The sequence below is a fragment of the Cyrtonyx montezumae genome, unplaced genomic scaffold (assembly GCF_038088225.1).
Source record: "Cyrtonyx montezumae isolate F1298 unplaced genomic scaffold, pur_monq_1.0 scaffold_24, whole genome shotgun sequence".
Lineage (NCBI taxonomy): Eukaryota > Metazoa > Chordata > Aves > Galliformes > Odontophoridae > Cyrtonyx > Cyrtonyx montezumae.
The window spans coordinates 11,629,473-11,653,585 of NW_027071981.1; the positions used below are offsets into that span (position 1 = coordinate 11,629,473).

General features: G+C 39.6%; 1 protein-coding gene across 3 annotated transcripts in view; it reads left to right on the forward strand.

Moving 5' to 3' along the window:
* The first annotated feature begins 533 nt into the window (after window positions 1–533).
* TASP1 (taspase 1) overlaps window positions 534–24,113 on the forward strand; it is a 69,479-nt gene continuing 45,899 nt past the window's right edge. For 2 of the 3 annotated variants that reach the window (XM_065739683.1, XM_065739685.1), the window contains exons 1-7: window positions 534–591; window positions 1,603–1,820; window positions 2,514–2,581; window positions 4,188–4,256; window positions 8,094–8,214; window positions 9,624–9,708; window positions 15,873–15,952. In XM_065739683.1, the coding sequence (XP_065595755.1) occupies window positions 1,676–1,820; window positions 2,514–2,581; window positions 4,188–4,256; window positions 8,094–8,214; window positions 9,624–9,708; window positions 15,873–15,952 (568 nt within the window). In that variant the 5' untranslated portion in view covers window positions 534–591; window positions 1,603–1,675. The remainder of the gene's footprint in view (window positions 592–1,602; window positions 1,821–2,513; window positions 2,582–4,187; window positions 4,257–8,093; window positions 8,215–9,623; window positions 9,709–15,872; window positions 15,953–24,113) is intronic. The other variant, XM_065739684.1, reaches the window with a different exon arrangement.

The following is a 24,113-nucleotide window of genomic DNA, read 5'->3' on the forward strand; positions in this document are numbered from 1 at the left end:
AACATCCAGATTGTTTTTTGTTATGTGTCTCACTTGCCTGTAACACTACTAGATTTTGGCACGGGATGATGGCTTAGGCTTGTCAGCATTTTCTCCTGCTGTTTTCGTTGCTGCTTTCAGTACATTTTATTCTGCCTTTCTCTGTTGTGAAGAAGGAAGGGGTGTGAGAATGAGGACAAATTTAATATGATAGTGATCCCCCCAGGGTGGGGGCCGGCCTTTTCTCTCAGGTGTCAGCGATGGGACGAAAGGGAACGGCCTCAGGTTGTGCTAGGGGAGGTTCAGCTCGGATATTAAGAGCAAGCCACTCTCAGGGACAGCGGAGAGGCACTGAAGGAACAGACCGAGGAGGTGCTGCTGCCCCGGTTCTGCCCCGCCTCCCCCGCGCTGCTATTGGCGCATTCGTTACAGGGGGATGGGACTTCCTGTTCCGCTCACCAATCGGCCGCCTCCCCTACGCGACGCTACTTCCGGTCGCCTGGGCGGCCGCGCCCAATGGCAGGGAGGCAGCGGGGAGGGACGCCTCATCCTCACCGGGGCAACGGGCGGGCGGACGGTTCCGGGTGTGCGCGAGGCTGACGGCGGCGGTGGGTGAGTGCTGCGCGCCTGGGTCCGCCCTGCCCCGCCTTAGCCCGCCAATCCCCGCCTCCTCTCGGCCCGGTTTCTCCCGCCTGCCCGCTCTCCCCCGTCCCTTTCCTCGCTCCCGGGACTCCGCTGTTGGCGGCGGGGCGGTAGCGGCCGCGCGGGTTCCCGCTCTCCGCGCGCCTCCGGCGGGGCGGGCCTGCCCGGTGACGTCAGCCCCGTGTCCCCCCCCCCTCGTGTTGCCATGGCGACGGCGGGGACACGTCGGGCCCGCGGCCCTCGGGCGCCCTCAGGCCGGGTCCTGCGGCGGCGGCCCCGCGGGGCTCCGTCTCTCCTTCCCGCCGGGAATTTTCCCGAATGAAGTGTCCTTTTGCGCGTCACTCACGTGCTACAGTTCAGTGCAAGTCGCGTTCGTTACTCATACGGCTGATGATCTTGTGCACGCAGTTTGTACGTCCTCTTCGTGGTATAACAGCACAGATCGTGCAGGTGCCCCCGTGTGAGTTCAGGACGAGTGATGCAGGTGGTGCATCGCTCTGTGTACGGGCTGATGGCTTCTGCCCCCATTGCGGTAATGCCGCTTGGGATCTGCAGCACGAGCAGTGATCGCCTCTTGTAAGAGCTATGGGCTGTGCCTATGAGGCATCGCTGCATTAGAAATTAATTAGTCGTGCTAAGTTTTAGTAGGTTTTAACGTTAGACAAAGGGAGACCAGGGAAAGCAGCTTTTTCTCCGTTGTGGGCAAGCGTTGGATTGGCAAATCCTTAAAAATGTCTGGAAAGTTGAGTGGGTTGAGGCTGAGTTTCCTCCAGGAAGCCTGCAGGTTGGGTTCAGCTTGCATCGTGGACTTTTTCAACTGATTTTGTTGTCTTAAGTCGTATGAATACTGCTAACTAGGGAAGCCTTCCTTTTAGCAGGCGCCCGTTCAGACTTATCTTCCAGAAATTCTTGCTGAAGTTGATTTATGTGAAATATCTATCTTGGAAATCAATATCTAACATGCATGTGATTTGGTTTTAGGATGATTCTACTCCAGGATTTATTTTTGAATGGAAGCATGCTCTTTTCCAGTAGAAGATGTTGATCCTAATGTATGACCATGGAGAAGGGGATAAGCTCCGTAGAAGTGTTACCTTCCAAATCATCTCAGGTTACAGCTGTAAAAGTGGTGGTCAAAGAGCCCGAAACAAAGCAGACCCAAAGAGGGAAACGAGTGGGATTTGTGCTTGTTCATGCAGGTAAGGTGTAGAAGCATAATAGCTGGAATTGAGCTAGTCTGTAGGCGCACTAAAGATTAATTGAAGTATCATATTGGCTTTGGTCTATTAGTACGTTAATGAAGTGGTGTGAACTTTGGACATAAATATACAAGCAGTGAGTTTGGTTGCATTGGCTGGAGAAACTAGTACTAAAATGTAATTTTGGATGTTCTGAATGATGCAATATCATTACACGTATTTATTCTTTATAGAAAAGAAAATCCTTAAATTTAACAGTTATAAAAAAATTCTGTAGCTTATGTTTGCTACCCCTGGGACCCTGCAAAATGTGAGGGAGCTTTCAGTCGATTTCCTCAGCCTATGGAACGATCAGATATAGCTTATTCCTTACTGACAGTTTCTTGTCTAGATTGTCCTTAAGCTGAGACTTTTTGAAGCCTCATTCTCTAAGAATGAACAAATCTGTAATCTCTTGGAGAACATAGGAGCAGATTATCTGATTTAAAATTGTATACTTGGGTGTGTAAGCTCAGTACCCTGTATATTATTGAGTCTGTTTGAATGCATAGAGTTGTCAGTTTCTGTTACAAGAAGGAAATGTAAACCCGAATAATGACATCTCTCATCTGCCTGTATGATAATTCTTTCTAACTCTTTGTAGACAGTGTTTTGGTAAGTGGTATAATCTCTTTTCCTTTTGCCTAATTGTAGGTGCAGGTTATCATTCTGAATCCAAAGCTAAAGAATACAAGCATGTGTGCAAAAGAGCATGCCAGAAGGTATGTCTTACCACAGTCCTGTAGTGGGTATGTAAGAAGTGTACTTGGGAGCACTGCCTCTTTGGTATGAATAGACATATTTTGGTTTAGCTGCTCTGACTAAATGTATTTCTAGTGAAAAAAATGGAGCAGCAACAGCTAATGTCCCTGCTCTACAGCTGGTAGAGTGCGTGGAGGTGAGGTGCAGCAACATTGTTGTTTGGTGGTGGCAAATACCATGCAGCAAAGGAACGGTGGGGAACAGTTCATAATTCACAGGATATTTGTAACAGTTACTGTGGCTTTGGCATTTCTGGAGTTGAATCTAATGCCTGGATCTTTCTTCATCAGTGTCCACTCTGTTTGGAATTTATTTCGACTCTAGCATCCGAATTCCCCAATAAATACAAGAATTTATAGAATTCCTTTCTTCTTAATGGCTCTTAAATTCTTAATGGGGGGCAAGGTAGCAGGGGCAACGACAGCAGCAGACAACAAATGACCAAAGAAACAAATTAAGTTCCCAAAGTTGTAAAAGAAGTAATGGCAAGATTTTAATTTCCATTGAAATATTATTATTTTTTTAATCTCTTCCGAGAACTTCGCTTTGGAGCTGGCAACTCCTGTGTACTAAGTGCTGAATGAGAAGCTGGAAGGCTTATCTCCAAAATTTCTAATGCCTTTTGCTTTCTCCAGAGAGAACATGCTGGGGAGTCTGGCAGGCCTTTCAGAAGTGCTTTTCAGAGCTGGAGTCTAGTAATTATTAACACTTCATCTTGCAGTTCTGTGTCTCAATCCTAATACCAATCTAATTTTGTCATGAGAGACTTGAAAAATCATCCAAACTTAACATCAGCTTCCTTAAAATTGTGCATTAGCCCTGATGATACTGATTTTCCAGCTAATTATGTATGAGATGAGGTTGGTTGCTGTTGAGTGCAAGTCAAATTTGAGATTCTCTTTGGTTCCTTAAGCTCAGCAGCCAACATTAATAACTTGTGTGAAGAGCAAACAGTCGCAGGTTTGTTTTGCTACTAAAGGTGCAACCATAGTTGTTTCCTGGAGGTTCCCTGATATAACTTTACTGTAAGGTCTTACTAGTCTGGATCTGAGAAATAATACTAGGATCTAAAACACTTTTTGTGTGTTTCTTTGTGTATGGGTTTGGATGTGGATGCACGTATAAAATCTGGAGATAACATTGTCTTATATGATTTGTTTTGTGTGTTGGCTTCCAGATGAGTTCTCTGGTTGATTATGTTCAATTTCTTGACAATTGCTGTATATGGTACTAGAGACTGTTGTTAAATCTTGGAAGGAAAATTAGAAACTGCTTGACTGAATCATTATGTTTGAGGATGCCAGCTATAAGAATTTATTTTGCTACAAATTTGACCACGCAGAAATCTGTTACTAAATGCAGTGTTGGAATGTCTGGTTATTAAAAAGGCATCATATCTACCCTCACGTGTCACATGCCAGCTATTTCCAATGATACTTGTTTTTATGTCCTCTTAGATTTAATCCTAATTTAATAGAGATTATTTTTTGTACAGATCTGGGAAAACATAGGACTTAGCTGAAGAATATTCGGATTTCCTAATCAACTGAAATTTCTGTTTTACAGGCAATTGAAAAGCTACAGGCTGGTGCTCTTGCAACAGATGCAGTGACTGCAGCACTTATAGAACTAGAGGTATGAATTTCTGACTTGGGTGAAAGGTTCCTATGAAGGAAAAAGGGAGTAAAGGTAAAAGAGATTCTGAGAAGTTAATGAAGAAGTTTAGGAACACGATTGTCTCAGGTCCACTAATCCCACATGGCAGTAATGACTGAAAAAGCAATTCCTTTTCTACTGCTAGCAGTCATTCTTCTCTCCAACTTTATTAGTAAAGAAGGAAGGTGAGGTAAGCATTGTGCTGTAAAAATGTGGTGTTGAAATTTGCTGTCGTATCTCAGAAGATTAGCAGTGGATTTGCTTACACATGTTTGGAAAGTGTTAATTACTGTACTTGATAGGGTTAGCTTAAGGCAGGCAGTATGTACTTTTCTGTGTGGTAGGCGTGCTGACTAGGTGCCAGGACTTCAGTCATACTTTTAACTTGGCGAGCTTCTTGGCTTTACACAGTGATTGTGGTCTCCACTGAGCTGTTCAAATGTGCTTTCATGTGCTATCTTAAATGTTAAAATGGATCTAGATAAGGAAAAAATATATCCCTGTGTATATCTCTGCATTATAGAATTATAGAATCGTAGAATCCTTAGAGTTGGAAGGGACCTTTAAAGGTCATCTAGTCTGACTCTCCTGCAGTGAACAGGGACATCCAACACTAGGTCAGGATGCCCAGGGCCTGATCCAGCCTCACCCTGGGAGTCTCCAGGGATGGGGCATCCACCACATCTCTGGGCAACCTGTCCCAGTGCCTCACCACCCTCACTGTAAAAGACTTTTTCCTTATAATCAACCTAAATCCACCCTCTTTAAGCTTGAAGCCATTTCCCCGTTCTGTCACCACAGGCACTGCTAAAGTGTCCGCCCCCTGCTTCCTGTAGTTCCCCTCTAGATCCTGAAAGGCTGCCCTCAGGTCCCCCCGGATCCTTCTCTTCTCCATGCTGAACAGCCCCAGCTGTCAGCCTGCCCTTGGAAGAGGGGTGTTCCACCCCTTGGATCATCTTTGTGGCCCTCCTCTGGATGTGCTCCAACAGGTCTGTGTCTCTCCTGTGGCACAGACTCCACATCTGGATGCAGTACTCCAGGTGAATCCTCACCAGTGCAGAGCAGAGGGGCAGGATTGCCTGCCTTGCCCTGCTGGCCACACTTGAATAAGCTAACAGAATCTGCTCTTATTTCACAAGATTCTTCTGTGATGCAGTTCTCACCTCAGTGGAAAACATTTTTTCTTTTTGTGCTGTAATTTTTATCATATTCCTGGACTACATAGAAGAAAACACATTTTAAGAAGCTTGATGAACAGCTGTATGTCTCCTTTCAGCTGTGCCTAGGGTAACTTATTTTCTGGTTTTGCTATCCCCCAAGAGAACCTTCTTTTGCTGTACTAGATTTAAATATTCTAAAGTGACATATGTAAGATGTTATGGCTTTAAGATTAAATTAAAGCATATTTAGAGAATTAATCCTTTCTGCAACCTTCTTCTCTTTCATTCTTGCCTGCTGTTCGATTGATATTTGCATTGTTCTACTGTCTGTTTTTAGAATTGTCTTAGGTAGTATTTGGTTGCTGTAGAACACAGTGCAGTGTATTTATCTGAAATACTTATTCACTTTTAAAGTTCATTAGAATTTTTAATGCTATATTCCAAAAATCTGTAGTTGTTGCAAGACACACACATCCTTTCATGGAAGTGCCGCAAAAGATGAATCTTTTTCCCTCAGTTCTGCTCAATTACACAACTCCTATTACACAGAATTTCATCTAATCCAAGAGGCATCACTTCAAAGCCTTAGTGAGGCACAAGACTTGCTCTTGATCTTTTATGAGCAAGCTGACAGTTTACTTGTGGTATGCTGTCTGTTTTTTGTTTTATTTTTGCAGGCTGCAAATGCAGAGTGAACAGCCTTTCTTTGTTGGACTTGTATGAATCTCAAGTGAAACAGTGAATAGATCAAGGTATAATTAATGCTAGTAGTTAGAGGAAAGGCAGATCACTTGTGCAAAGCAGCTTGAACACCTGACCCAGGACACTGTTGAAACAGCGGTGCTGGTCTGCGTAAGCATCAGCTGTATTTCCTAAGTTGGATAAAGGCAGTTATATTTTCCAATTTGCAAACTCTGTCATTGCAGAGAAATAAATGAATGTGTTTCTTCTTTCAGTTTTTGGTAATTGAATCTGCCTGGACAAGGTGCTTCTTAAGTCTCATCTTTTACATTGTATGCTTGATCTCAAAGCTGTATTCGTGATCCCAGAACCATTTAATTTCATGCTCTTGGTATCTGCCACCATATGAAGTTTGAATTTCTCTCGAAACATAAAGGGATTTGGGCAGATTTTCTTTTAAAAACTGCACTTTACAACAAAACCACATGCTGGTTGAATTTATGGCTGGCTAGGGGAACGATGTGCAGTTTCAAGCTTTGAGTATGGAGCACTTCAGAGAGTCTAATGTAATGTTCAGGTGTTGGAAGCAAGAACAAAGTTTGTTGTAGATGAAAAATTTTAACTTTCTGTTAGTGCAGTCTGAGTTTATTCATACATTTTGTGAATTGTTGTGAATTGTGTTTATTGCTTGTTTCTTTCATCTCACATTTCACGTGTCTATGGGACATTTGAGTATTTAAATTGGAAATTAATGTGATATTGGAAAGTGGTTATCACATTTTAGGTTTGGATGTTCTTGCTAATAAAGTTGCTCTGCTTGCTTTTTTTTTTTTTTTTGTTATGCCTCAATCAAAGGAATGGAAAGCGCTGAAATAATTTGTTTCTTGTTATTTTTTTAATATTAATTTTAGAGTAAATAAGATTTTGGGATATAGGATCTTAATCCAAGGATATGTATTTGAAGCTGAAAGCACAAAGCCAGCAGCACTGTTCTAGTAAGGCAGTCACCACGGATGAACTTTAAAGGAGTATTTAACAAGAATTAATAACTTTCAGTTCAAGACTTTGCTATATGATATTTTGCAGCAGAGTGACTAATGGTAATTTATGACAGAAGTGTTCTTGAAAAAGGTTTCAACTGGTTTGATTAAAAGAGACCTGACTCACCCTGTAGGCTATTACTTCTTACTGAATTCCCACAGAAGAATAAATGTTATAATTACAGTGTGTAGAAAGAAATGCCAGCAGGCTTTGAAATCCTTTTAAAAGTTGCAAATAAACCTTGACCAAAACTGTATCAAAGATGGATGGAATGCTCTTAATGCATGTCAAAAACAGAGCTTTTAACTATTTGTCTAGATGTAATTCTGGATTACTCATGTTGAGCAACTTTTTCAAGCTTTCCACATTTGACCACAGCTAGAAACTTCAGCATGCCTGTATTGCTGCCAGAACATTTTCAAGTACATCTTGAAGTAAGAAGGGTTCTGCAATTGAAAATGATATCCTCATTAGCACTTAAGAGTTTTCACAAGATCAGCTAACGTTTGAGAATGAAATTCATTGTTCCATGCCTTAAAGCTTTGCGTTGTCTCCATACTCCAGTTTCAGGTTCTAAGCTGGAGATGCCTGCATGATGGTGTAGTTGCTGTTGTCTGGAGTTAGCAGTTGGCTAAGCCAGCTGCCTCTCTGTGTTCTTCTGCCTTTTCAAAGTCATCATCTTGGCACGTGGGCAGCACGCATCTGCACAAAGGCATCGTTTTAAATCTGGCGTGCAACACTTCTTAGTTCAGAAATTTGAGTCAGCAAAAACTACAGGAAGTGCTAAAAAAAACCCAAGATGGCTTAGTTTTTAATTAGGATAGGAAGGTCATTAAAAATTGTTTGCTACTTTATGTGAAGTATGATTTGGTCTTTGATATCGTTTTGATATTTGTTTGATTGTGACCTCACAGTGCTTTGTTTTTATTTTCAGGATTCTCCTTTTACAAATGCAGGAATGGGTTCTAACTTAAACCTTCTGGGTGAGATAGAGTGTGATGCCAGTATCATGGATGGGAAGTCGCTGAATTTTGGAGCAGTTGGTGCACTGAGTGGTATGTGAAGTGTGTATTATAAAGCTAACCACTGCTTTAGGGTGAACGACCAATTTTATTCTTGTTTGTTAAATTTTTGGAGGGAGTGCCATTATAGCTCCATTTAATGAATTCTTCCCTCTAAACAAAACAGAAGGGAGAGGGAGGTGTTCCCACTCCCTGTAGTACTGCTTTGTGATGTTGCAGTTCTTAGTTCACTGATAATCCTTTGCAGAGTGATGGTGTCATAAAGTATTCATTCGCTCAGGGGGAGTGTGTTGTCTCAGATGGCTTTGGAGAATTATAACTTTATGGTAAAATACAATTATATATATGTATATATTTTAAATACAAGCATTAAAGTGACAATATTTGTTTTTGTTATCTGTCTCCTTGAAGAGCTTACTGTTCTATAGTTGAGTCACAGAAACTCTTAGCTTCATTGGTCAAATTAAAATATGAAGGAGCTAAGGTTTCCTCTGCAGTGTTAGAAAGGTACACAGACTCTAAACTGAGGCTTCTTGTTTATTCTTGCAGCTTCTCATCTGTCAAGCTGTTTGCCCCAGCATAAAATTCCTGTATAATATCGATTTTTCTCATTATAATTCTCTCGTGTGATGCTTAATATTTGGATTTCTAATTTGTGAAACTGTTAACAAGGTTACATGAATATGCATGTAGCAGTTACTTAATCTGAGAACTGTCGTGCCTTTTGTTTATTTTTTTGTCTAGTTCTACCTTTCTGTACAAAACAGAAAGTACAAACAGTCCCAAGCAGGGATCGTTGAACTTTTGTCATAAGTACATTTGAGAGCCTTAACTGTTACTATTGAAGGCTTTTCTGACAACATTTCATCCTTTGTTCTTTATCCTAGGATAGTTCTAAACTGTAGTAATGACTTCCTTGTGTAGATGTAAATCTAAAATAAATAGTAAAATTAAGTGTTTCAGGTCTTACTTGTTACAAGATACATCCTTCCAACCACAGAGGAGGAGGAAATGAGGGAGTAAGAAGAAGCTAAACCTGAATCCTATAATCCCTGTTCTGGCCAGATAGATCCAAATAAGGCCTTTTCCATCTTGAAAAATTAATACTCATAAAACACCTTTGGTCTGTAGAACACCACGGATTTAATTCTGAGATTTCTGTGGTGGGGAGTCATACTTACTATTTCAGTACCCTTCATTCTTTAAAAAAAACAAAACCAAATCTTGATCAGAAAGTCTATGTACCACTGATAGGCCCCGAGAAGTGACGACTAATTCAGTGTTCTTAAGCTGAAAAGTGGCACCAAACCGTTCTCTTCCTGAATTACCCAAGCACTGGAAATTAAAGGAAGCTGACTGCCATTGCAAAAACGAACCCCACAGTGCTATGTGGAAAATATTTTAATGATTTTTTCCCATTTTTTGCTTATTTTTCTTTTCAGGTATCAAGAATCCAGTTTCAGTTGCAAATAGATTGCTGTGTGAAGGGCAGAAGGGAAAACTCTCTGCTGGCAGAATTCCACCTTGGTAATTGCTTTGTTCTGCTTGACTTTACTTTTGTCTTATGTCTGAACTGCATGCAATGCTTGAAGGCTGTGTCCTACTCAATGGAGGCTGGTGCTGTTTGACATACCAGCAACAGTGTGCTTGTAAAAAGAAGCAGTGTTTTGGTCTTAGATCTTGAAACACAGCGTGCTCTTGATGCAGTTGTGAGTAGAAGTGTTGTCGATAGATGGAGATATCCCATTGTGAGGTTTTGTGTCAGGGTGGCTATTTGTAAAGTTGCATCATACCAAATTATTGATTAGTAATTAATGATTATAGCTATCTAACGGGAGGTGGGCTGTAAATGAATGAGTCTGGACTCTTCTTGGTGTTGTGTAGTGACAGGACAAGGAACTGCGGCCTAAAAGCTGAGCATGGGAAGTTCCATGCAGAACTTCTTCACAGTGCAGGTGATGGAGCACTGGAACAGGTTGTCCAGAGGGTGTGGAGTCTCCTTCTATGGAGATGATAAAGACCTGGCAGGACACCTGCCTGTGTGACCTATTGGAGGGAGCTTGCTTTAGCAGAGGGGTTGGACTTGATGATTTCTTAAGTTCCTTTCCAACCTGGGAATGCTGTGATTCTGTGTGAATTCTTATATCATTTTGAAAAATCTGTAAGTACAGCAAAATTAAAATGAAATTCTACAGCCTGTGCTTTTTTCTTTAAAAAATGTGTAATCTAACTGACTTAGTGCCTTTATTTTGTACCTGAATTGTGGAAGTATGCGGTGTTTTGCTGGAAGTTATTTTAAATATAAACGTATTAGTATTTATGAGAGCACTAAAAATGTGCTTTCTTGAGACTGATGTAATACCTATATGAAAGAAGGAGCAACTAATTGCATAGGAACTTTAAATGCTGCTGTATCAGTTTTGGAAAGTGTCCAAGAACTGCTCTGGGATTGACTGATCTTAAAAGCATCTTATTTTCGTTAGGAGTTCAAATCAACAAGAGAGCTTGAACTTAAGCAGTTACCTCAGTTATCATACCTGTCAGAGAAAATTGCTGCTGTTTGCTAAGAGACTGCAGTATTTGGAGATGCACTGAAATATGTTGTTTGAAATATGTGTGTTTGATTTAGAAATTTTATTGTTCTTACTTCTTTCTTTAAAAATGTCCAGCTAGTCAGTCCGTATCTGGGTAGTCTGGTATTCCAGTTCAAACACGGAGGAAAAGAACTATTGCATCGTTTTCAATACGGCAAAGGCTGATCACAGATTGAAAAAAAAACCAGCCCAAAACTAACACATCAACTACCAGATTTTGCATTTAAACCTGTTTTCTTTATTACAGGAAGGGAAGAGTAATTGTAGTTAGTGAGAACTTCTTCTTCAGAGCATTTTAGCAAGGAAGCATTTGTGGTTTAGTTTAGTCTGTACCTTTGCAGTGTTTTCTTGATCTGGTGGGGAAGAGCACCTGGGATAGTTGTGTTGTATTTGAGCATGTTTTCTGTGAGTTTATGACTTAGTTTCTGTTTGTTGCTATTATTCTAAAAATAACGGAATGGAAAATAAACTGTATCCTCTTATCTCAAAGGTCAAGACAAAATCTTTCAAACTCTGCAAGGTCTTGGCTAACAGACATTTCATAAGGAGTTAAAACTCTCTAAGTGTGAGCTGTTGACTCTTCAGAGCCAACGTTTTGGACCTTATTTGCTTTCTGCATATTTTCATTTCTTTTTCTCTGCTTTGAATTTGGAACATGTATCTTATTAGAAAACAGTAGTTAGCTTGGAAACAGTCTGTAGCAGTCTGATGTGACTGCTTGCTTGAATAGATGCTCCTGTATGTACAGGGCATCCTGTACTTGGAGTGGATCTTATGTTCATTGTAGGTGATGATTGTTGACAATTTCATGCATTGCTTTTTTGGCAGGGTTTGGTATAACTTATTTTTGTTCTGGGAGTGAAATATATTGCCGTGCAAGCTGGAAAAATATGTCATCAAGTAGCAAGAAACAGCTGTATTACTGTCAGTCCTCCTGAGAGTTAGGATTTTAATAACTGGTTTTTATTTGTAAAGATACGAAAGTTACATCTCATTTCTCATGGGCAAATAGTATGGTGGGGAATCTTAAACAAACTGCACAGCCTAAGAACCTGTCTTGTTAATTAAACCTGCTGGTATGGGCAGCTTCTATAGCACCATCCAACTTTGCTTTATGTTTTCTCACCAGAATGTCTGGCACAGGGCTACATGAGAGCAATTCACTAACTGTGAGATTAGCAGGAGTGGCATTGTGGAGAGTCTTGTCTGTAAAAGATGAGCTGGAGGTGGTTAGTATACCACCATCCAGCACTCATTTGTATGAGGGCAATTCTAGATGGTACTTTTCTAATTTTTTATAGAAGGTATTTTAATGAGTCTGAACTAATTTGTTAGATGGTAAGTTTCTTGGGAAGGAGCAATCAGGTGTATACAGCTTACTGTGAATTGCTCTGTAGTGTGGGATATTCTGGATCAGTATCTCATCTTCTGGTTTAAAACACTGTTCTCCTATCCAAATTAAAATTCAAAAAGCTTCAAGTGGAGAATTCCCCCATGTATTCCCCACATGCATTTGTTAAAGCTGTTCTAAGGTCCTTACACCTTCTCTTGCAGTTTATTCAGACTGATGTTGTCAGAATATTCTCTACTTTTGTATGAAAGAACAAAAAACACCAAACTCTTCAATGTTACGTTATCCTATGAGACATTCTTGATCACTGTATAACTTAGAGAAGACAACACGGTTACAGTTGGATCATTGGGAGTGATCTTTGGTCCCAGAATAATGGATTAGTTGCTTCGTAGTACCAGCTTTTAAGTATTTTTCTATTTCATATGCTATTTCAGGGGATACCTGACCTTCTTAAAGGCAAAAAAGGCTTATTTAGAGCTGCTTGCTTGTAATTTCAGGTATGTAAGAATTGCAGGATGGTACAAACAGACCTATATGTCTCCTTTTTACAACTCCCTGGTACTACTGATTCCAAAGTTTATGTTAGAGTCCCTTTTTCAGTATTAATCTATACAGGAAAGAATCCCTTGTTTGTTTCTACGTTCTCCCCCTTTGGTTATTACAGAGTTTTGCAATAATTTCTTCTTGTCACATAAAGTGCCACAGATAGGATATGCACATTGAGTAACTTGCAGGGCAGTGCATAGTCAAGAGGGTTTCCAAGATTGAAGACTTGTACCACCTTTTGTCTCTGTTCTGTATTTCAACAGAAGAATTTCTTCTACGTAAGAGTGACTTCAGAGTGATAGCTGCATTTTATAATAAACATTTCAAAATGAGTTTGTTACATTTAGGGTCACATTAAACATCTTTGGTGAACCTAACCTGCTGCTGCATCCATTCAGCTCAGCGTGGCTTGTCTCCATGCCTCCCATATTAAGGGCTGCTTTTTGCATCAAACAGGCATCAGGATAACCATGTTCTTTTGAGAACTTGCCTAAAAGGGACATTTTTAGAGTAATTTCTCTCTATTTTCAATTAATGTGTTCTGTTTCTCCTGTATTTGAAAAGCACATCTGAACATCAGCTTCTTGTTGGGGAGGACTTTTTCAGCTCCTGTGTGTTTTGAGCTGGTAACAGCTAGAGTACTCATCTTTCTTATGGATGTGTTCAGTGAATTTCTATGAAACGAAAGGAACCAACTTTCAGAGTAGCAAAGCACAAAATCATTCACCTTTTTTTTTTTTTCTTTCCCCTTGGAGAGCTGTATTTTGACCTAGCCTAAAGGCTTTCCAGATTTGGTGAGTCTTTGGCTGCTCTATGTAGCCCACTGACTTTATTTTCTGTTTTCCCTCTCCCAGAACTAATCATGCATGTTGGTAGCTGTTGAGTTTTATTTTTATGCCAGCTGTGAGTATTGCCCTGTTCACTCTTGCATGCTGCAGCTCTTCTGCATCAGTACGTGGATGTATCTCACGGAGCTGAAGTAGTTCCCTGCTGCCTGACTGCTGGTTCCCACCCTCTCACCACCCTGTCACCTGAGGCTGTTACAATTGTTGTGTTGCTTGTTAGGGTGGTATGAAGACTGTTTAATCTTGCTCTGATCATAAATATCTGACTGCTTGCAGAACTGAGTTCACGCCGTATGTCTTACAGGATTATCTTACCAACTGTCAGTTGGTACCAGTTTAGAGGAGAGGATACAGGTGGTACAGATAGCAGAGTGCTGAGCTCATGATTTTTTGATTATTTTAACTCTCTTGTGAGTATCTTGTGTTCTCAAGATGCCTGAAGTGGAATTATTAAAATAAAAAAGTGGATGATTTCTGTGGTGAAATGAGGCTTCAGTTAGATATCAGCGTTTGCTTCACTATTCTTTGGGACCTGAACTGGAATGTACTTTGTCTGTGTCCACCTTTGTACGAGGGAGATGAATCCAGGAATTAAGGGCACAAGTGTGACACACTTTAGCAGTGTCTGTGGTGACAGAACAAGGGGAAATGGCTTCAAGCTTAAAGAGGGTGGATTTAGGTTGGATATAAGGAAAAAGTCTTTTACAGTGAGGGTGGTGAGGCACTGGGACAGGTTGCCCAGAGATGTGGTGGATGCCCCATCCCTGGAGACTCCCAGGGTGAGGCTGGATCAGCCCTGAGCAACCTGACCTAGTGTTGGATGTCCCTGTTCACTGCAGGAGAGTTGGTCTGCATGACCCTTAAGGGTCATCTAAGGATTCTACGCTTCTACTTTTTCCTCCTACCCTTCCGCTCTATGTAAATTACTTTATTGAACAGGAAACATTCACTTCCTGACAGTGTATAGTTGATGGAAAACTTTTTTTAATCAATGGAGATTACTATTTACTTTGGTTTGGCTACAGCTTGCATTTCTCTTGGATGTTAATGTGAGTGTGAGGTTGCTTCTTGATGACTAGCTTGTTCAAAAGGAGGCATTCTCCCAAGTACCCAGTAACTTGCTCTGCAGTATATCGTGTCATGAAAAATGTTCGTCTGGAGCTGCACTAACAATAGTAAGAAGTATGTGCTTAACATTTCAAATTCTTAGCTAGGGAAACATTTTTTAATTTCTTTTTTGAAACTCTTTTATATCAAAGACTGAAAAGATGGAAAATAGTGCTGTAAATACCACATATTAAAAGCTGCAGGTGTCAGGTCTTGTGCTATCAAGAAAACTTGCAACAGGAGTAATGCCAACCAATTTTCTGTATCAGTGGTGTTCTCAGGAATTGATAGTATTATGTAGCCCAGGAGACCTCTGTGTAGCTTAAGTAACTTTTAGCCTCACATTCATACAGTGGGTGTTTCTGTATAAAAGGTTCTGAAATTACTGTGTGTCCTCAGACTTTTCTTCTTGTGTCCATTATACAGTTGTGGTATTCTTGTTTCAAAAGGGAGCTAGGAAGTAGAGATTGGAAATAGATGTCCTTTACAACTTGCTACTGCTGTTGCTGTTTTTCATCAGCTTTCTGAAAACATGTGATCTCTAACACATACAATTTTTCATGGATTAATTTATTTAAAGGGAAATGGTATAAATAATGGAGGCTTTTTCTTTTCTGATGGCTACATGTATGTGTATAACTCTTCACTGTCACACAGTGTGTACTGTCTCACTACCGTACAGTGTTCAGTACCGACTACAAAACAACTTCTCAAATTTGCTTTGAGAACAACAGCAGTTATCTTGTTTGGAAATGCTTGGTAGAACACTGTAAGATAGACTTTTATCTTTCTGAACCTAAATTAAGCTTTGTTTTTAGCTTCTATCTCTCAAAGTAATTCTTGAGCTTCCTGTGGCACCGGCTAGCATCATTTGAAATGTCTTGCCATTCTCATTTCATTCATCCCTGTGTTGTTAGTCTTCAGAATCTTACTCAGTTGTTACAAAGAGCAAGACTCTGGATGGCTTTGTGCTGTTTTAATTGCAGTTAAAAGCTGATGCCATTTGGTAATTTGTTTCAAATTTAATAGCACATGTTTTTATTCAATGGTAAACTTAATGTCAGAGCTACATAGTGTTTTAATGAAACTAAATAAGGTTGCCAGCTGTAATTATAGCTGACACTTCTGTGAAATGCAGACAGCTTACAGTTTAAAAATGACCAAACCAAAGAGAAAAAACTAATTGCAAGGAAAGGGGGATTTGTTATATGGTTTTATTTAAACTCCCTCTTCTGTGTCTCCTAGCTTTTTAGTTGGTGAAGGAGCTTTCAGATGGGCAGTTGATCACGGGATACCAGCATGTCCTCCAGGTATCATGGCTACAAGTGAGTAATCTGGTGGTGTGAGTAGGAAGAACAGGACAGAATAATTTGCAACAGTGCCTCGTATTTTGAGGTGTACGTCACTTCACTGTTCAACTAGCATATGATATTAAGATGTATGAGGATGGTTAAGTTTAATAATTTTCTATTAAGTTTCAAAATAGTAAAAATTAAGAACTGTTACTTTAGCTGCATTTTAGCAACATCCAATTAAAGTGAATCTGTAATACTAGGACTAAATCCGATGAAGGATTTTTAATTATTATACTTCTTTTTTAACCAAAATGCAGACTCTCTAGCAGCTCAAGCTGTAATCCTTCTTGGATCCAAAAAACACCAACTAGCCATGTATCTGAACTCAGTAGGTGCCAATGTGACTAGATTCTATAATTCCATCCATCGTGGTATAGGCAGGCTTTTTTTGTTCTTAACAAACAAATCAAAAAAGTTAGCTAGGCTTTGTTTCATCCAATATGGTGGGATAATCCAACCTAGCACACGGACTCAAAGTGTGCTGTATCCTTAGAGATGCCAGATCTCTTAGGAAAACCTTTTTGTTAAACTAAATCAAGTGATCGTTACGCCTTCTACAGACTAGGCTGAAAATTAGTGCTTGTACTCATGGAGTGCCATTCCTTTTCTTCTCAGTCCCCTTGCTGTTGGAAAGGGTCATTACCACTAGTTGCTCTAGGTGAGAGCACGCCCTATTTTTCCTGTTGAAATTGTTCAGGTATAAAGTCAGAGCTCATTACCAAAAGGACACAGGATTACACAATATTTCTTTATTTTACTGTTTAAAACATCACTGCATAAAATGTGTAAGTTGTCTCTGAATGAGAAATGAAAATCTACATCTGCCATTGGTTGCAGTTAAGAGTAGAAAACACCTGAGTTTGTGTTTTGAAGTTATTGATACTCAGTGCTCAAAAGTAACAACTCCTGAAACAGTAGCAGCATTATACTAGATCGTGCCAATTTTCTTACGTATTCATGTTGTATTTCATTTTGAACAGAAAGCTTTCATGACTGAAAGTGCTGCTCCGTCCATTTCCTGTCCAGAACAGCAGTTGCAGAACAACCTGTGGGCTCAGTTGAGCAGAACAGATTTATTTCTGTGACTTTAGAGAAGAGGAAAAACCTGTGAAGGATTTCTTTTTTTTTTTTTTTTTTTGCAAGTGTTTGCTACCTATGTGTAGGAAATACTCCAAAAGGAGTGTCTCTTGGCTGGCCCTGTTTGGGTGCACTAAAGTTTACACTGATCCTAGTATCACAGCCTTGCTGTTGTAACAGGGATGACTGGATGCTAACTTTAATTGACAGATGTTCTCGTACTTGGTAAAATGTACCTTAGGGCAAATCCACGTGGCACAGCTTGAAAATAAGGATGGCCATTGCTGTTTTGGTGTACCTAAAACAGACTATGTGCTTATATTGGAGGAACATCAGAAGAATAATCTCAGTTGATGTGTTTTCACAAGCTGGCTTCAAAATGTTAGTAATTTATTTTTATCTCCTTGGCACACTCAGCATTTATCTATTTAGCAAAACAATTTCCATTAAAACAATTGCTGGAATGTTGAAGTTAATCCTGTTGCAGCGCCAATGCAGAAATGCCTTTTCCTGTTGCCATTGTCAATTAAAAAAGTATTAAATATTAGAATTTAAGTTGCCAGCTGCCTCTTCCTCCCCAACCCCGAGGCACACCCCATGTCCAGCCAGGTTTGCATACACTGCCTGACAATTTAAAACTTGGCCTTTTCCCTAGTATTTTGGTACACTTGATTTTACTGAATAATCGGTAGGTTTTGATTATGCTTGCTACAACTGCTGTGGTAGAGTTTTCATGGAGAATATTAGGTAAATTAACTGGAAATCATTTGATTGTTGAGTAGCTCTGCAAAATGCAGAACCAAAGTAATTACTAAACATTAGGGTTACTTACTTAAGAACAACAGCAACAAAAAGCAGAAACCCTAACCCAAGCCTTAGACGTGTATTGGCTACAAATGTTAACAAGAACTAGGTGCACATGTTCTGGCTTCTCTGTTCTACACATGGAAAAAATATCCTTGAAGGCACATCATTCTCCCTCACTTTTCCTGGACCTGAGATGGCAAGAGAAATGTTATATGTGCTGTAAGGCTATGGGATTGTGTGGTTGGTTTGCAGTGATGGAGCTGTGTGTACGATCAGTTACAATGAAAGCTGCACGATCAGCTTTGTGGTCACACTCCATAATTCTCTGATAACTATCAAAGTATTTGGGCATCAAACTGAAATGAAGTTTTAAACCATGTTCCTTGTTGAACTGCATTAAGGTTATGTCAAGGCTCACCTGCTTTCTCTTCCTTGATTTGCCAAGTGTGCGAGGAAATGGGATTTCTACTCTGTGTAGAAATTTGTTGGCTTCCACTGTAGTGATTGGTTTTTTGTTTTTACTGAAATGTGATCTCTTTGCATTGCCTACAGACTGCAAGAAGGCTGAAATTATTAATTCATGCCCGTACTACATCCTGTACTATCTTACATAGGGTAACAAGGTGTAACGTAAGAGAGACTGATTAGAAAGCAATCAGAGTTTTAACACTGTAATTACTGTTTAGAAATTCTAACTTACTGTATCATGCTGCCTTTTGTAAATATGAAAAGTATGCTTTACTCTAATTTGGCAACATAAGTGTTAGATACAGCTTCAACTGTCAGTATCTCTGCTTGCACTAGTAATAGTAAATAGTAACCAGTAATAGTAGTAACTGAGCCACTTCTATCTCAGCTTTTAATTTCAAACTACAGTAGGTGAAAGGCAGTTGATTTGGCAAAGATAATGTGGAATAAGACAGTATCTTATAATTATGTGTTTTTAATAGCTGATGCCATCAGCCCTGGCTGGATATGAATGTGAAAACTATGTATATAGTGTGAAGGTAGATGTACTTCGTACAGTTGGATTTGAAAGGAGGAGTTAATTTTTTAGCAGCTCAGAATGCTGTGAACCTGACTGGCATCAAAGTAGAGATTAAGGTTAACAGCCTTGAGTCATTTTATTTGTAGAGACAGTAGTTATGGTGCTTCGTACAAAATGTGACTGAAATATCACAAAGGAGTTCTTTTAAATCTTTGGTGTTAATATCTGAAGCTCTTGTTGATTTAATCAAATATTTGTTGCAAAAAATTATTGCTCAGCTGATGCTGTTGAGTACTGCCTTCTTACTTGACTTAACATAAGACTGTTTAAGTATCTTTAAGGGGAAGGAAAAGGATAGTAACCCATAGAGCATGCTTGTACCCCTCACTCTAATGAGATGGAAGTGACCCTAAGCACTTCAGCAGGCTGTATTACATAAGAATAGGGGCACCTTGCTCAATAACTGGAATCCAACAGAAGACAAAAGTGGTGCTTAAGGAAAAAGAGAAGAACAGAGCAAATACATAACTCCTTTTTCCTACCTCATTTGCTATTCTAGACTCTATAAACTCCTGGGTCAGGATTGGTACATGGAAATGATCAATGGTTTTCTGTGCCAATAAATTATCCTTTTCTCTTGAGCCCATATTAATTTCTAGCATCTGCAAAAACATTTACAGCTCAACTATGGGTTATATGAGGAACTACTTCTTTTTCATTATTTTGAGACCTGCTGAATAAAATCTGTTGTTTTACTGTCAAGTCATCGACTCAGAATCTCTCTGTTCTTCTATCCAGTCCTTGGCTTTATTGGTTTGAATAACTTAGTGCCATTGGTAAAATCACATCATTATTTTGAACAGAGTAGGTGCTACTATTGTTGGCTTGTCATTCTGCTTGCAGCAGGCCATTTACTCCCACCTCATTTTCTATTTTTTTAACCATAAGAATAATTTTTATTTTGTGTATGCAAGGATATTCTCATTTATGTTATGGCTGCTCTATTTCTTTAATGAAAGAGAGCAGTTTCTAGATGTCATGCAGATTGCCATACTTCTAGGGAACACTGTATGTCTTCCTGTCCATCACTTTGGCCTGTCTGTCTTCCAGTCTTCTTTGCACCTCCTTATTCTTTCCTCTGCTTTTCTGCTATTGAAGTAAGAAAAGTGTTTGGCGTGTTTCTGGAACTGAGCTACAAGGTTCAGTGACTAGCTCAGGGCAGTGGCTTAGGCTGTGTTTTGGTTCTTTGCTTTTAGGATGAGAAGGAAAGGGATCAGGAGAAAAACTCAGGGATTTGGGGGATTTTATTAGGCAGCTTGCTTATTTGCACTGTGTATTGGAGTATCTCAGTGCGTATCTAAGTGATATCTCTCAGAAAGAAGGTGCTCATTTATATCAGATTGTACTGTTGCTATCTCTGTTCTGTAATGTGCAGAATGAGCTTTGTTAAGCGTGTGTTTCACTGGTGCATACACACACATGCAAATCAAAAACAAAGGACACGAGACATGATGTGAAGTTTCCCTGGAATTGTATATAATATTATAGGTTCACTTGCAGCTCAGAAATCTACCTACTCGTGCCACATACATGGCCACTCCAAATTAGCTAGGAAAAGTGTTGAGCCAAAGTGCAAGGAAGATGCCTTGGATGGAAATCTTCCAGAGAGCAGGAATGGCCATCTGACTGAGAAAAAGGGGTTTCTTCCTTGAAGTAGTGAGAGTGTTTGCCATGAACATTAAATCTGTATACTGTATTGCTTTGCGAAAGGTAGGTTAATTCTTTCATACACTTTTGATGCTGGATGTTTTGGTGTTTTCTTTTCTTCTTTATTGCTGCCTTTCAACGTATGGCCACATGGGAAGTAGTACCAGTAGTCTTTAGTCTCAGCAGAAGCATAAATGGTGTTAATTTGTCCTTCAAATTAGCTTTGTTAAAATGAAATTTAGTTTCATCTGTCTTCATTTGTGCCACTTGTTTTAGCTGCTGTTCAACAGAATTCCTTAGTGGGTTATTTTAATTCCTGTGGGTTAACTAATTTGCTAGTATATCCCTTTGCAGTTCTCTCCCCTCCAATAGTTGCATCCTCCTTTAAGATGGAGTAAAAAGATAGAATGAAGAAAATACTTTTATTTGGTTCTTTCAGTTGACTGTAAGAAGTGTCTGCCAGGGGGTGCTATACGATTGGTCCATCTCCAGAGATTTAAGAATATTCTTTGAATTTTCTGAGTATTTTCAATTTACAGTTTTTAAACAAGAATTTCTGAACACACATAGGTTGCATAATGTTTTGTTGCATAGTAGTCTGTAATGACTGTTATAGGAACAGTGGAGTTTGTGCTTGTGTTCCTGGCTTGCTGTTTCATCCAGTAGTGTAAATATATTTAAGGGTATTGTCTTGATCTTGATTTCTGCTTTATTGGTGCTACAAATCTGTATCTGTTACTTCAGTCTGAAGACATAATTATCCACTTAAATATCGTACAAACTTCTAGCTTGGCCTTAAAATATTGAAGTGAATAGATGTAGCCTTCTTAGTAAAAACATTTTTGCATTTCTTTCAGCAAGAAGTGTTGGTGTACTGTAATAAGCAGCCTCCTTTGGAGGCTTATTTAATGTACACAGACCAAGAATTAAGGGATCGATGCGTGTCAGTTTTACGTTGTCAAAAAAAAAAGCAAAGAGAAAGCATGTTAGTCTTGCATTTTATTCTGTGTGTTCGATTCCGTAGTTTCACAGAGGCTATGAGTATGGCAGTGGTAACTTTCTCTTTTTAGTAATTTCTCTCTGTGCTCTGGACCATTTCCATCAGCCTGTGGAAGATGGTATAGCAATCAGATCATGGGCTTTATTTGTATCCAGATGCTCTCAGTTTCTTGGTGTTCATTCCAGCTGGTGCTTACAACTGCTGCCACTTGGAGAGTTTGTCAGTGTGCGTGTATGTGTACACGTGTATCATAGTGCAGCCTTGTGACTCCGTGCACGCGTAGTGCTAGTTTCCAACAGATCAGTTTTCTCCAAGCTCAGAGTCCCAAGGAGAATATCCTGTAGAGAAAGAAATGCCCGATCAGTTCTGATGCTACCTGTGGATGAAACTGGGGAAGCCCTGTGAATACCTTGCTATGGCTTTCCTTTATGAGGGTTTATTTTTCAGGAGCTTTGTCGAAGGAGAGCACGGAGCATGTGAAGTGCAATACTTCGTTTTTGAAGTTGTTCTGATTTACGGATCAGAAGAGTCAGGTAGGGTAGGGAGGGCTGCAGGACACAGAAGTCCAGAAAGTGACCAGAAGAAAGGATTGCTGCTCCAGATGTTCTCTGGAGCATGTATAATCAAGAGAATTAACTGAAGTAATACTAGGAAACTAATTGGATGTCATGAATGGGACTGGTTTACTGTAGACTTTGCAGTACTGAACAAGACAGAGTAACTTTTAAATGCTAATGGCAAATAGGGTGTATTATCACTGAAGTGCTGTGTAGAATGAGGAATACAGTTGTCTTTTGTTTAATTATTTGCTTTATCGTTATATAATAAGCTGTTGAGATTTTAGGTCAGATTTTAATTGTATGCTGTATAACATAGTAAGTCCATTTATGGGAATAATCAGACTTTCAGAGTGTGCCAACAGGATTAGTGCAAGAGTTGAATATATGATGTGGAAACTTTATGGCAAACAAGTGTCACACAACAGCTTTGAACTGACTAGGAGGCCATGTTCTGTTACCGACCTGCTTACTGAAAGATACTTTCTTATCTCTTCCTGTAAAATGGTGTTAGTGATGCAAAAACCCCATTAGAAAGCCCTGTATTTATGTGCAGCTATGGTAATTTATTTGTGACATAAATATCTTGTGCTAATGAATTGTATAATGAAGATTTTGTGGTTCTTTCTCATCAGTCTGCCCTGTAACACTGGAACCTTTTCAAAATGGGAAAACCTAAAACTTTCTTAACTACGAGGGTTATATACTCGTAAGATTTTTCTGCCACATTTCTAGATAATAAATAAGCAAGTATTCTGACACCATCTCTACCAAAGCCTCTCATGCAGGTGAGTGGTGTTGAGCAAGTTCTGTGTCTGCCTGTTCTGTGCTCTGCCACTTTACCTACTCTGCAGGAAGACCCCTATTCAACTTCTGCAACTCTCTTTTGACTAAATATTTCACCCACTGCTTCTGCTGTTGATTATAAATAGACCCAAAATGCAGAGCTTTTAAGTCCAGAGTACATGTGGATAGTTCCTACTTGGTAAGTTGTGGGGTTGAAGGGAGAATGTGGACTGGGAAGATGTTTTGAGGTTCTTGAAGATTCATTTTTAGAGGTAGCCTATTGCAGGGAGGTGTGAGCAATGTCATAAATGTGACAGACTGCAATCCTGGGATTTTACTGATGTTCTGATATGCTTCTGTTGCTGTCATTTCATGTCTTTTATGTGGATGAGGCCTGAGTTATAGCATTTAAACACTAGCAGTCAATCATTTTGTAAAGCTTGGGTCTTTTTATTTATTTATTTATTTTCCCATCTCCCAGCAGATTAGAAGTAGTTTTATTTATGGCAGTACGTACGTAAGAGAGAAAGCAAAACATAAATGCTGGTTGTAGACTGTCTTCTGAGATGCAGGTCTTTTCAGATTGACTTTGACCGTACACACTGTTACTATGTAGGGTAATTGTCAAGGACATTAATAATGAAGCACGTACCTAATTTTTGTGTAAGCTTCAAAATTCTTGTGCAGAATCAAAGGAGGCTATACTAAATAACTTCCCATATATTTCAACAACGCCTCTGGGCTGCACTAAAGGTTTTTCAAACTAAATTCCTGACTGTTCCCCTACCTCTCTTTCTCTAGCTTCCTTCCCTCCCCAGACAATAAGCTTCCCTATCTTCTTGGCTCAGGTGCAACATCAGGCTGATGTAGCTATATTGCATTTGTTTTAGGGAAACTTCCCTGTCTTCGACACTGTGTTGTGTCCTTTTCCTCTTCTCAAGCTTGGAATGTGCTGTTGGAGAAGGTGAGAGTGTTTTTTGTACTGTCATTTAGGACAAATGAAATTTCTTAGAATCCTTGCACAGCACAGCTGATTTTTTGTTTTACATATAATTTGAATTATGAACTTACTCTGTGTGTATGTATTTACCTTCTGTCTATAGTGCTCATTTTAAAATAATTCTCAAGTGGGCTCTATTTCATCTTCTATGTGCTTCATTAGTACATTATGCAAGTACATTGCATTCCAGGAAGTTTTTTAGTTTGAAA